Source organism: Dama dama, chromosome 12 (genome assembly GCF_033118175.1).
Source record: "Dama dama isolate Ldn47 chromosome 12, ASM3311817v1, whole genome shotgun sequence".
Lineage (NCBI taxonomy): Eukaryota > Metazoa > Chordata > Mammalia > Artiodactyla > Cervidae > Dama > Dama dama.
The window spans coordinates 80,217,455-80,228,296 of record NC_083692.1 but is presented as its reverse complement, the minus strand read 5'-3'; the positions used below and the strand labels follow the sequence as shown (position 1 = coordinate 80,228,296).

General features: G+C 55.3%; 2 protein-coding genes across 2 annotated transcripts; both read right to left on the bottom strand.

Annotated features, from left to right (window-relative positions):
• Positions 1-1,878: 1,878 nt before the first annotated feature.
• On the bottom strand, positions 1,879-4,471 carry CMTM5 (CKLF like MARVEL transmembrane domain containing 5). The gene is made up of 5 exons (XM_061158492.1): positions 4,189-4,471; positions 3,071-3,223; positions 2,540-2,632; positions 2,244-2,328; positions 1,879-2,149 (listed from the first exon to the last, which is right to left on the bottom strand). Exons 1-5 carry the CDS (start codon positions 4,312-4,314, stop codon positions 2,136-2,138), a joined length of 471 nt encoding a protein of 156 aa, XP_061014475.1. The 5' UTR covers positions 4,315-4,471; the 3' UTR covers positions 1,879-2,135.
• Positions 4,472-5,703: 1,232 nt separating this feature from the next.
• IL25 (interleukin 25) lies at positions 5,704-8,426 on the bottom strand. Its single transcript, XM_061158316.1, has 3 exons — positions 8,418-8,426; positions 7,994-8,313; positions 5,704-5,996 (listed from the first exon to the last, which is right to left on the bottom strand). The coding sequence occupies exons 1-3, from the start codon at positions 8,424-8,426 to the stop codon at positions 5,741-5,743; spliced, it is 585 nt and encodes a 194-aa protein (XP_061014299.1). The 3' UTR covers positions 5,704-5,740.
• Positions 8,427-10,842: the final 2,416 nt, after the last annotated feature.

The window sequence follows — 10,842 nt, the reverse complement described above, 5'->3', positions numbered from 1 at the left end:
CACAGGTGGTTGGAGCCCGGGTGTGTGGGCCCCACCTCTCCATCAGGGCATCCTGAGACCAGAGCCAGCTGATGCCAAGCTGAACTGAAGTGCAGTATGGACCAAACCTGGGCCTTACGTGCCTCACGTTGACCTCCCACACACACGAGCAGAGCACGCAGACGCACACCACAGAGCACATCTCTGCTCCTTCCAAGCTCCCACCAGGGACAGGCTGGCCTGGGTCACACAAGGGACAGGGTGGGTCCTGAGCCCCCTCTGCTGGCAAACCCATGCTCCCCACTGTGCTTTACGGCCAGGCTCTCCTGACCACCTTCTCATCCCTTCACTGCCCCCCCCCATCTCCTGGACTCCCCAGCTAAGCCCTTCTGATCCCTCCTCTGAGGCCTTCACCACCCACTGTCCAGGGTCGATCACCTGTCTTGAGAAGGGCCAGTACAGAAAGTCCTGAGAACCGTGAGCAAAGACCAAAGAAACACAAAATTCGGTCGGTTCTAGCCCTGGAAAGGCCACCAGCCATGGTGAGGAGCCAGGATGTGAGGACAGGAGAACAGGACGTAGGAGGCAGGAAAAGCCAGACCAAGAGAGGCAGGTGGATAGCATCAAGGGGAGCAGAGTGCCTCTACCAGGGCTCAGGTTCAGGCAGGGATTGGGGGCCAGGGCCTGCATCTGGACAGAGCACCCGAGAAAAAGGAAGACATTTCAGGGCAGGGGCACACGAATGTTGGAGAGGGGCTATGAGCAAGTCAGCTTGGAGGAGCTCGGCCATTTGGGGATCTGCAAGGCTGTGCAGGGTCACTCCGGCCACACTGGGTTCTCATGGGCTGGGAAGGGCAGACTCCAAACTCCCTCTGAGCTGTGACTACCCTTCACTAGAAGGTCTCCTTTCCCATCTGTGAGGCTCAAGGAAGGGGGCCTGCCAGCCACCTCTGAGTCCCTGGGGCCCAGCACGGGGTCTGCTCATGAGATGTTCAGGAAGCATCCTGCTGGGGTGCTGGCAGCCTGGGAAGGTGGCCCTGTTGGTGGATAGAGATGGAAATGAAGCTGGGCCATTTTTAATGAGCTTCAAGGGGCTCAATATAATATCCAGAACAGCTGTTGAGGTGTTAGGAGTGCCGGGCTCCAGCCCTGTGTGTGTGCTCAGTCATTCAGTCGTGTCTGACTCTTTGCGACCCATGGACTGTAGCCCGCCAAGCATTTCTGTCCATGGGATTCTCTCAGCAAGAATACTGGAGTGGGTTGCTATTCCCTTCTCCAGGGATCTTCCTGATCCAGGGATTGAACCCGGGTCTCCTGCATTGCAGGCAGATTCTTTACCGCTGGGCCACCAAGGAAGCCCGGGCTCCAGCCCTAACTCTGTGACAAATAAAGAGGTCACTTCCCCTAACTGCGCATGTCCTCTCTTATGTGAAATGAGGGCATTGAACCAGCTGGTACCTGAGGGCTTGTCCAGTTCCAGTAACATGGGAATCTCCCTCTTACATCAGATGCTGACCTCTCCCTGGTGACCTGTGGGTCAAGTCCTCCCCACACCACCAGGAAGAACTCTACACACGCCCCAGGCAAGCAACCCTGGACAGGTGGGCCTTCCTGTCCAGGCCTGGGGAAGGCTTGTGCTTTCTCAGACACAGGACCCGCGGTGCCCAGCCACCAGGCTCACCACAAGGTAGCCTTGCACCCAAGAGTCATGGCATGGAAATTTTGTGCTGAAGGGATATCCTTCAACAGCATCTTCAGTCTAAAGCCCCACTTGCTCATTGTTCAGACCTGGTCCCAGAGAAGGGACCATGACCTGCTCCATGCAACATTCCCATGAATATTCCTAGCATTCCTGATCTGCCTAATTTCTGAGGAAGAAAAAGATTCACCAGTAGGATTCAAATCTTTTAATTTGGGAATAACCAGCTTCCTCCTGCACCCTCCCTTTAGTCCATAACACCCCATCCCTGGCTGAGCTTCATCAAATGTCAGACTAGCCCCCACAGACAAGTCCGCGTGACTTCTCAGGCCTGGCTCCATCACTGTAGGCTGCGGTAGTAGACAGTAGGCTAGGGAGCTAGTGAATCCAAAGGAGAGGAGTCTGGGCTCCCCTGTCCCACTTTCTGGCTGGGCTCAGAAGCCAGGTATCCCCAGGGTCACTGCTGGTCCCCTGTGAAGATGGAGCCAGGTGGGGTAGGGCATGGGCGGGGTAGCTGGGTTGGGGGGCAGGGGGCATCTCCTCTCCTCAGAGGATAGGCACTCACCCTGGGCAGCCCTGGGCACCAACTCGGTCCGGTAGATCTTGAAGGCATCATAGGCAAAGACAGAAACCAGGATGATGCCAAACACCTGTGGGAGCAGGAAGAGGATGCCACAAGAAAGGCCAGCGAGCCACTGGACACTAGGGAGAGGGAGGTGGGTGATTCGGGGCAAGGTGTGAGCCAGCCCCTGGGCACTGACGAGCTTGGGGTGGACAGAGGCACAGGAAGTGTGTGACCATCAGCCAGAGGTCCCCAGGGTGGGGGAGGGGAGCCGGAGAATTCTGCGGGGCTGGACTCACAAAAGCAGCAATGGCAGCTCCATCCCGGGAGGTCACAGCTGCGAAGGAGACCACCAGGAAGATGATGATGGCGCTGACACAGCGGAGGAAGTCCTGGAGGTTGGGGGTGCAGGGTCAAAGGGAAGCAGAGGGCAGGCAGCATCAGCCTGGAGTTTTCCAGGCTAGTCAGCGGCTTGACCCTCAGGTACTGGGAATCCCTACATGGAGATACCCTTGGACACAACATAAGGCGCTTGAGAGACAGAAAGCAAGAGAGAGCTCACACAGCTCCCCGGGGAGGGATGCAGATGGACACAGAGGGACAGGGATCAAGATGAGAAGCCAGGGGGCTGGGCTGGGGCTGGACCTGCATCGGGGAGCAGATCTGAAGGATGGGGTCAAAGCCATGTTTGAGTATAGGACATGGGGGCTGGATTCCTTGCTTACCCAGGAAAAGGAGAGAGGCTAGAAGAGGAAAAGTCAATGTTGAAAGGAGATGGAAGGGCCCAGAATGGGGTGGGGGAGGCAGCACGGGGGGCGGCAAACCCTCACCAGACATGGCCAGTTCAGCCGATCGAAGCGCTGGTAGTACTGGGTGGCGTAGAGGAAGAGGAAGGCTAGTGTGATGAAGAACTCCAGCAGCGCGGCAGCCATGTAGGCGGAGATGGAGGCCGTGAAGCAGATGAAGATGATGAAGGTCAGGGCCTGCAGGACGGAGGGTGGGACGTGTACCAGGGAGGGGACACAGGCCCATCCAGGCCTTTGCCTCCCTCTTTCCAGGAAGCTCCCCCAGCCGACACACCGCCTGCCCTCAGAGGTCTTGCCAACCCTGGTGGCAGGAGCCACGCCCAGGGCCTTTGCCCATCAAGGACCGACTCCAGCCTCCCACCTCTGCCAGCCCAGGCTCCCCCTGCTCGGGGGCCCCAGCAGCTCCAGCAGTTTAGCCAAGCTGCACAGCTCTGGGGAACACCACTCTGAAATCCAAAAGAGAGTGGGTCCCCCTTTAGCACTGGGAACACCAGCCCCTTGAGTGGGGGACATCAGCCTATGCCCCCAGGAGGTACCCCATGCCCCATAACAATTCCAGGATGCCTAAAACTCCTCTAACAAGGACCAGAGCCCCTGGTTCCATGCCAAGAGGCAAGGATTAGAAGGCAGATGCTCCAGAGTGGACGTGAGTCCCCTCAGCTCTCAAATGTAGGATGAGGTATATACTGAAGACTCAAGTTTACCCTGAGGTCTTGCTAAGCGAATGAGGGAAGGTACTTTCCGAGGACAGATGTTCACAGGGAGCAGGCAACAGATAAAGTGGGGCTGCAGAAAGTCTGCCCTTTCGGGTAACTGAACTTCTTGGACATGCTGAGAAGTGGCCATATGAGAGCCCAGGGAGAGGCCGGCTGGTGTTACCCCTGTCCCAGCCCATCCTCAGGCTCCGTCAGTGTCCCAGACAGCGGTCCTCTGTCTAGCTTCAATCCTTCCTGAGGCACTGAAACCCGCTGTAGCCGCCTCCAGGCGAAGGAGCAGCAAGAAGGCAGGGGAGGGGAAGCGGGGAGGGTCGTTGGGGCAGGTGGGGTGTCCTGAGAGCCGGGGGAGGGAGGCTCCTGAGGGGTGAGCCCTGAGGGGCCAGGGGGTTGGGAGGTGAAGCTCTAGGCTGGGGAGGTGGCTGTTACCAGCTCAGTCTCCAGCAGGATGCCTTTGAGGGAGGAGAGGAAGGTCTTGTCCACCGCGAAGCCCTCCAGCCCTGCAGCTGTCCCCGCCTCGGGGGGCCGATCCCGACGACTCCAAGCATTGAACATCTCCAGGAGGCCCACCGGGTTCAGCCCCCCACTGCCACCAGCCCAGGAAGGAAAACAGGAAGATGGAAACCTGGTGGGATGGGGAAGCAGACAGGAGCAGGAGAGACACTGCGAGGAACCTGCAAGTGAAGCGGGCAGGCCTGCTGTGGGGCCCCAGAGAAGGCGGCGGCAGGGTGGGGGCGGGGGGGGGGGTGCTTGCCCAGATGGGCCTTCACCCAGCTGCCCAGAGTGCCCTGCTGGGGCCTGCACTGGTCCCCAGGAGGCACGTGGAAGAAGAGGGGCGGGGAAGAGGGGAGGGGTCAGCTCTCCTCTTACTTGAAGCCTGACCCCGCCCACCCGCCGAGGAGGAAGGGAGGAGGGGAGGGGGGGGCGGACTGCGGAGAAACCGGGAGGAGCTGGGAGGTGAGCCAAGAAATGGGCGAGACCGCTGCTGCTGGCGAGACTAGGAGCCCCCGAAAACCCAAGACTGAGGAAGTTTGCGTCCTCCCGTCCATAACCTTAACCCTCTTCCTCGCCATCCTTTCTCTCTTTTCCTTTTAGGGAGGGTGGGAGCTGGAGCCCGGCCCAGGCAGCACCCCTCAGGACCAAGCTGTAGCAGCCAAAACTGAGGACAAAGGCAGATTGTTGGGGGGACAAGGGGGCGCTGTGTGCCTGCTGCAGTGCCTCAATGGGCCTCTGTTTCTCCAGTATGCCAGGAGGGCAGCCTGACCCCCACCCCGGTGTTTAGGGCTGGGCCAGGGAGCCAGGGAAGGAGGGGGGACCACAGCGGAAACTCTGGAGGGCAGTAGGTGAGGGCTGACTGTGGGGAGGAAATGGGACTGGGCTGGAGACCACAAGATACTCAGGCACCAGGGATGCCAAAGACAAATTAGGCCACTTTTAAGTACAGATTATTTATTTGAACAATTCTCTCCCTGCTCAATAACAGCCTCTTCCTTAGCAGCATTCATGTCAAAAGACTAGCAACTCCACCCGGAGGCTTAAGGTCAGTGCTCCAAAGTCGATGCTCACTAAGTGTTTGATGAATGAATGAAGGAGCGAACAAACTAATGAATTGAAGGGCTCTCCACTGGCGAAGGGAAAAATATCTGAAAGTGCCTGTGCTGCACCAGGGCAGCTGGGGGTGGGAGGAAAGAAGAGACAGACATAGCAGAGCTTTGAAGACCTTTCCCAGAAGGAAATGACAGGATGCCAGTTTCCAGGGACCATAAACAGCCACTGCTGCCTTGGATTTGCCCTGCATTTCTCATCCACTCCAAAAAGTGCAAAGTGCGGTCCCCCCAAAGTCCCCCATCCTGTCCCAAGATCCTGCTGCTACAGGTGGTCCTTTGGAAGGGCTGTGCCTTCGGGTGTCCTGGTTCACCACAGCAGGTGGTTGTCCAACCAGCTCCAGTGTTTGCCCAGGGACCAGCCATGGTCGGCACAGCTAGGCCATCACACGGGGCCGCACGCACACGCAAGCCAAGGAGACACGGTAGAGCCTGCGTTCCAGGCAGTAGCCATGGTGGGCGCCCTGCTGTCCTGGGCACGGCCGCCGGTAGAAGACGGTCTGGTTGTGGTAGAGCAGCTCTGAGTTTCCCAGGGGGTCCATGTGGGAGCCCGTCTTAAGGCTGACACAGTGTGGACACAGGCAACGTGCATGGTACAGATCCTGTGGGAGCCGGTCCAAGTCTCTGTCCAACCTGTGGGGCGGCAAGAGTCAGGTCCTAGAAGGAGGCTGGCTGGGAGACCGGGGGACCGGCCAGGAGCAATGAGGACCCAGGGTGGAAATGCCAGGGCTGTTGTCAGTCTGTGGCTTTGGTTCCAGCTCTGGTACCCACAAGCCAGGTGGCTGTGAACAAGTCACCCCCTCTTCCCTGGGATTTATTCTCCTGAACTGTGAGGGTCGGGGATGGAAGAGTGACTTTCCAAATGGTCCCGGAGCCCTGAGGGAGGTGGGCCAGGTGGGGAGCTCCACTGGGGCTTCTACCAGACCAGCTGTGGTTCCATGTGATACACATGCTGGGTTCTAGCATCAGGTTTCCTTTTGTGATTGTTAGTATATATGTTTTTTTTAATTTTAAAGTAAAAATTGCTCTTATATCCAAGTATAAGAAAGCATGAAGTGAAGACTGACAGTCTGTCTCCCACCAGCCCGACTCCCCTGAGGGAGTTACTGTCTGCCGTGTCCTGCCCATCCTCCAGATTCCAACTGTGCATGTATTTATAAGCACATGTTAGGGTGTATGGTAAGACTTATTGACTTATTCTGAAAAGGTTTCATAGCCCCCAGAAGATGTGAGAAGTCAGAGCTCCAAAGGCCTGTGCTCCAGAAACCCAGTAGGAAACAGACAATAGGTTAGAAAACCATCCTCCAAACAGACAGGCCTTCGCAAACTGGGGCTCAGCTAGTGTCACATTTCTCAGAGTGGATTCCTTGATAAATACACTGTAGCAGAAGGGGTCTGTGGTCAAATGATTCTAGGAAACATTGAGTCTTCTCTCTGTGAGAAGCAGACTTCTCGCTGTGAATGTGCTGAGCACATTGAGAACCTCCAAGGGGGTGGGGACTGCAGCAGTTTTCCCCCCACTTACACGACATCATCACTTTTTTCCTGAGGAACAGCTTTTGTGACACATGTTGCAAAGCACATGCTTCGGGGAAGACCAGCCCAAGTGGTTATCAAGGGTTCATAGCCCAGGTGTCTAGACCCCAGCCAAGTCAGCCGTCTGGCACCCAGCATCCCCACAGGGGTTCCCAACCTCTTTAGATTTAGTCTAGAAGATAGCCAGGCTACTGAGACCAGTTCAAAGCATAGTGGCCTGGAGTCTGCACCCTTGATCTAGTCTCAATCAAAGCTGGCCCCCTCCCTACCCACTGACCTTCTCCTCTCATCCCCAAAGCCAAGGCTAAGCCAGAAATAGACTTACGGTGGGTGGAAACACAGATACCCCATGAGAGTGCGCGACAGGAGGAGAAATATGTTTGGGATCCCTACAGTACTAATTTTTAGTATTTTCATTCATTGTCCCAATTTCAGTACTTTCTAATATTTGTTTACACCATGACATAGAGAATTATAATATGCGGCAGCACATGGAGAAAGAATAAGACAGTTCATGATCAAAGACAAACAGCCTGGAGGTCCAGCCACCCAATTGCCCCCCTAGAGCAGAAAGAGGGTATAATTATAGCCCATCCGTGGCTCAAGGCACTAACATTTGGTATTGGGCTGCATTGCTCCTATATTGTACATTATTCCATGATATTTTTAGAAATTGGAAAAACACAGCCATTGTAGGGGAAAGAAAAGGAGAAGGGAGAGGAGGAGGAAAGATAGAAAAGGAGGAGGAGGGGAAGAAGTAGACGAAGAAGAAGAAAAGAAGGAAACCTACATTTTCTGTACTAAGTTTAGATTTTTCACTCTTGATTTCATATGATCTGCATCAACAGGCTATAGAATATTATTTCATTTTACAGATGGAAAAAAACTAAGCTTTGAACCCTTGAGCGATTGGCCCAAGGTCACCAAAAATGTGTCAGGGCTAGACCTTGTCTAACACCCAAACTGGGTAACCTCCCTGAGGTAAAAGGGGGGCAGATAGGCTGGAGTTGGCTGGAACTCCCCTGGTCCCTCACACACATCCTGACCAGCATGTGAGCAGGCGTTTAGGAGGGGGCAGGGGCTGGCAGACTCACTCATATATCCAGGGGGCGATGGAGCGGCTGTTGAGGGGTCCATCCTTGCTGGAACTGCAGGATTCTGGGTGGTGGGCGAGGCTGGTGGTCTCTGGGGGAGACATGAGCATACTGTTCCACTTCAGCCACTCCTCAGTGGGGTTCTGTCCTTTGCTGGGGCAGCAGCCGGGCCAGTGGGTGCAACGCCTCTGGGACCCCAAACAGAGGGTGTGGGTTCCCATGACCATTGCTAAGAATGCCACCGCCTGTAGGAAAAGGCCAGTGAGAAAACTGCTCCCACCTAGTCTGGATGCCCCCTCTGCCAGCTGTTCTCTGAGATTCTAATTCAAGCCCCATCTGGTCCGCATGAGCTCCCTCCATCCCCAGCCACATCTCTGCTCCTGCCTCACTCAGCACCATCCCAGCCAGGCCCCTGAACACTTACCTGGTACATGCTGGATGCTGCTTGCCAAGCCTCAGTGCCACGCTGGCTGACAGCAAGGCCTTGTGGAAGCTGTTTGACTGGAGCAGTTTAGGAGTCCTGGTTTTATTTTCAGCAAACCTGTTTTGTTTATTCAAATTTATTTCCACTACCTTTTGGAGGGTGTGACCTGAGATTAAAAAACAAAACAAAACCCAAGAAAAAAAAAAAACTTGAAAGTCTTTCCAAAAGCTGCTTTAAATGCCAGACTCATGGAAGTTGTGATTAACATGTCGTAAGCCTAATGAGTAAACGTTGTTCTTTGCCCTTTTCTGGGTGTGGGGTCAAAGTAATAGTATCCTGTTATTCTGTGCCTTGGGGAACAGGCATTATGAGAATTCTGATGGTTCACTTGATAGCCAATGTTAGGCACCATCACTTGGACTCTCTCTAAGAGGCCTTGCTGCTATAATCCCTGCTGCTCCCACCCAGGGTCTTGTCTCTTCTCTTCCCTTTCTTCTCAGATGTCCTCAGGATCCTCCACCTTAGCAAACATCTCCCTCTGTCTGCTTGTTCTCTGACCCCTTCCTCACCCTCCATGACCCCAACTTCCATGACCACATTCATCTGTGGCTTCCCAATGCCCATTATTTCTCCCCAACTTCCCCTTGCCCTCCCCAAGGGCCACCCACTCCCATCCCTGTGCATCCCCTGACCTCCTCTGGACTCAGGATACAGGCTTAACCCCATAGGCTGCCAGGAAGGCCTGGACTCCAACAATGTGTTGGCTGGAAGTGCAGGGTCTGATGGAAGAAGTGGTGGGTGAGTGTTCCCATGGCACAAATGAGAAGGCAGGGCCAGGAAGAGAGGCAAGGTGACAGCCTTGGCTGAGAGCCAGCAGAAGCACCCAGCTCCCAGATCAGCCTGTCCCACCCCTACTCACTAGTTGAGGAGCATGGCAGGGGGAGCTGCTACTCTCAGGCCATGGGGTAAGGCCATGCAGTCACAGGTCCGTGGACCACTGTCAGCCAGGAGAGGATATGTGTACTCTGGCAAGGTTCCAGCTGGGCCTGGCCGCAAAGACACAGGTCAGTCAGGGGCCATCCATCTGGGGGGCTCTCTGCCTAATTGGCTCCAATCTTTTTCTCTGCATCCTTGTTCAACAACTCTCCTCATCCCCTCACCACCACCCCCCCTCACTCCAACACACTCATATACAGACACCGTCTCTAGAGTGATGTATCCTGATTTGCATGTGCTTTCCCTTAGAAAATACTCCTCTGGTAACCAACGACTCAGGAAATAAACAAAAGGAACCAGGAATAACTTAAATGGCCAAGTGATAAGGAATCTTTTGAATGCTTTAGGGCAAAGCAGCCCTAAAACACAGGTGTGATGAGGTCAGAGGGCATTCGGAAGTGGGTGAAGCTGATCTGGTTGAGTTCTGAGGGTCCTAGAAGTGGACAGGCGGTGCGAGCTTAGGGTCAACAGGTGATGGCTAGGAGAGCAGGGCCAGTGGGGAAGAGCACTGGGCCCAGGAATACACTGCCCCACTCCCACTCACCCACTCTCTGGCCCTGTGCTCCCAGGCACCCTCTCACTTCCATCCTCCCCCTCAGCTCCTGAGATCATGTGCCAGGATGGTGCCAAGCCCTGCACATGCATCAGCTCGTTTAACCTTTATAATAAAACCATGAGATGGCAACGACTGTCCCCATGTTAAGATGAAGAAACTGAGACCCAAAGAAATTGAGTAAGCTCATCAAGGTTGCACAGTTAGGAGGAAGCCGAACTGGTTCCCTCCCAGCCCTGAAAAACTCCAAAGCTAAGCTCCTGGTATGGAAATGCCACACTGTGGTGACCTCTGGATGGAAGGGAAGCCCCTGCTATAAGGGATTTCCTACTCACCCAGGTGTGGGCTGGACAGATCTCACCTAAACCCGCCCAAGGCCACAGGGCTTTCCTGCCCACTCAGGCATTCAGCCCAGCTGGCTGGGATCCACAACTCCGGCTACCTCTCCCCCAGCCTCAGGTCTGCCCCTTGGCCCCCAGAGTGGCTTCTGGTGTTCCCGAACAACCCCCAACCCCAGCAAAGGCTTTGCGGGGAACTTCCAGAAGTGCTGGATCCCTTGGGTTTCCCCAAAACCGAACAGAGTCTCAGAGGCTGACACAGGCCCAGACCTCTTGATCTGGGCCCGCATCCAGGACAGCATGCCTGAAAGAACTGGAAGGGAAACCAAACACTTGTTTCACTTGCTGACGCTGCATATGACCCACACTGATTGCATGGGATGTTCCCTCCAGGAGAGGCTTTGGGGTAGTCCTCCTGCCTCTGTACCATGACTTCCTCTGAGAAAACTGCTGAGGGGCATTCTCCCCTGTGATGACCAGGCCTGACACAGAACCTGTCCTTTGAGACACACACCCCTGCCCCCGCCCCCGCCCACCT

What these genes read in the sequence shown, in the direction of transcription:
- CMTM5 (XM_061158492.1), bottom strand. Translation starts at nt 4,314, where the DNA reads ATGTTCAATGCTTGGAGTCGTCGGGATCGGCCCCCCGAGGCGGGGACA. An exon ending in GGCTGAACTGGCCATGTCTG is followed by an intron (nt 2,633 to 3,070) that starts GTGAGGGTTTGC and finishes CCCAACCTCCAG; the next exon opens with GACTTCCTCCGCTGTGTCAG. An exon ending in GAGCTGCCATTGCTGCTTTT is followed by an intron (nt 2,329 to 2,539) that starts GTGAGTCCAGCC and finishes CTGCTCCCACAG; the next exon opens with GTGTTTGGCATCATCCTGGT.
- IL25 (XM_061158316.1), bottom strand. An exon ending in ATCGCCCCCTGGATATATGA is followed by an intron (nt 5,997 to 7,993) that starts GTGAGTCTGCCA and finishes GCCGCCCCACAG; the next exon opens with GTTGGACAGAGACTTGGACC.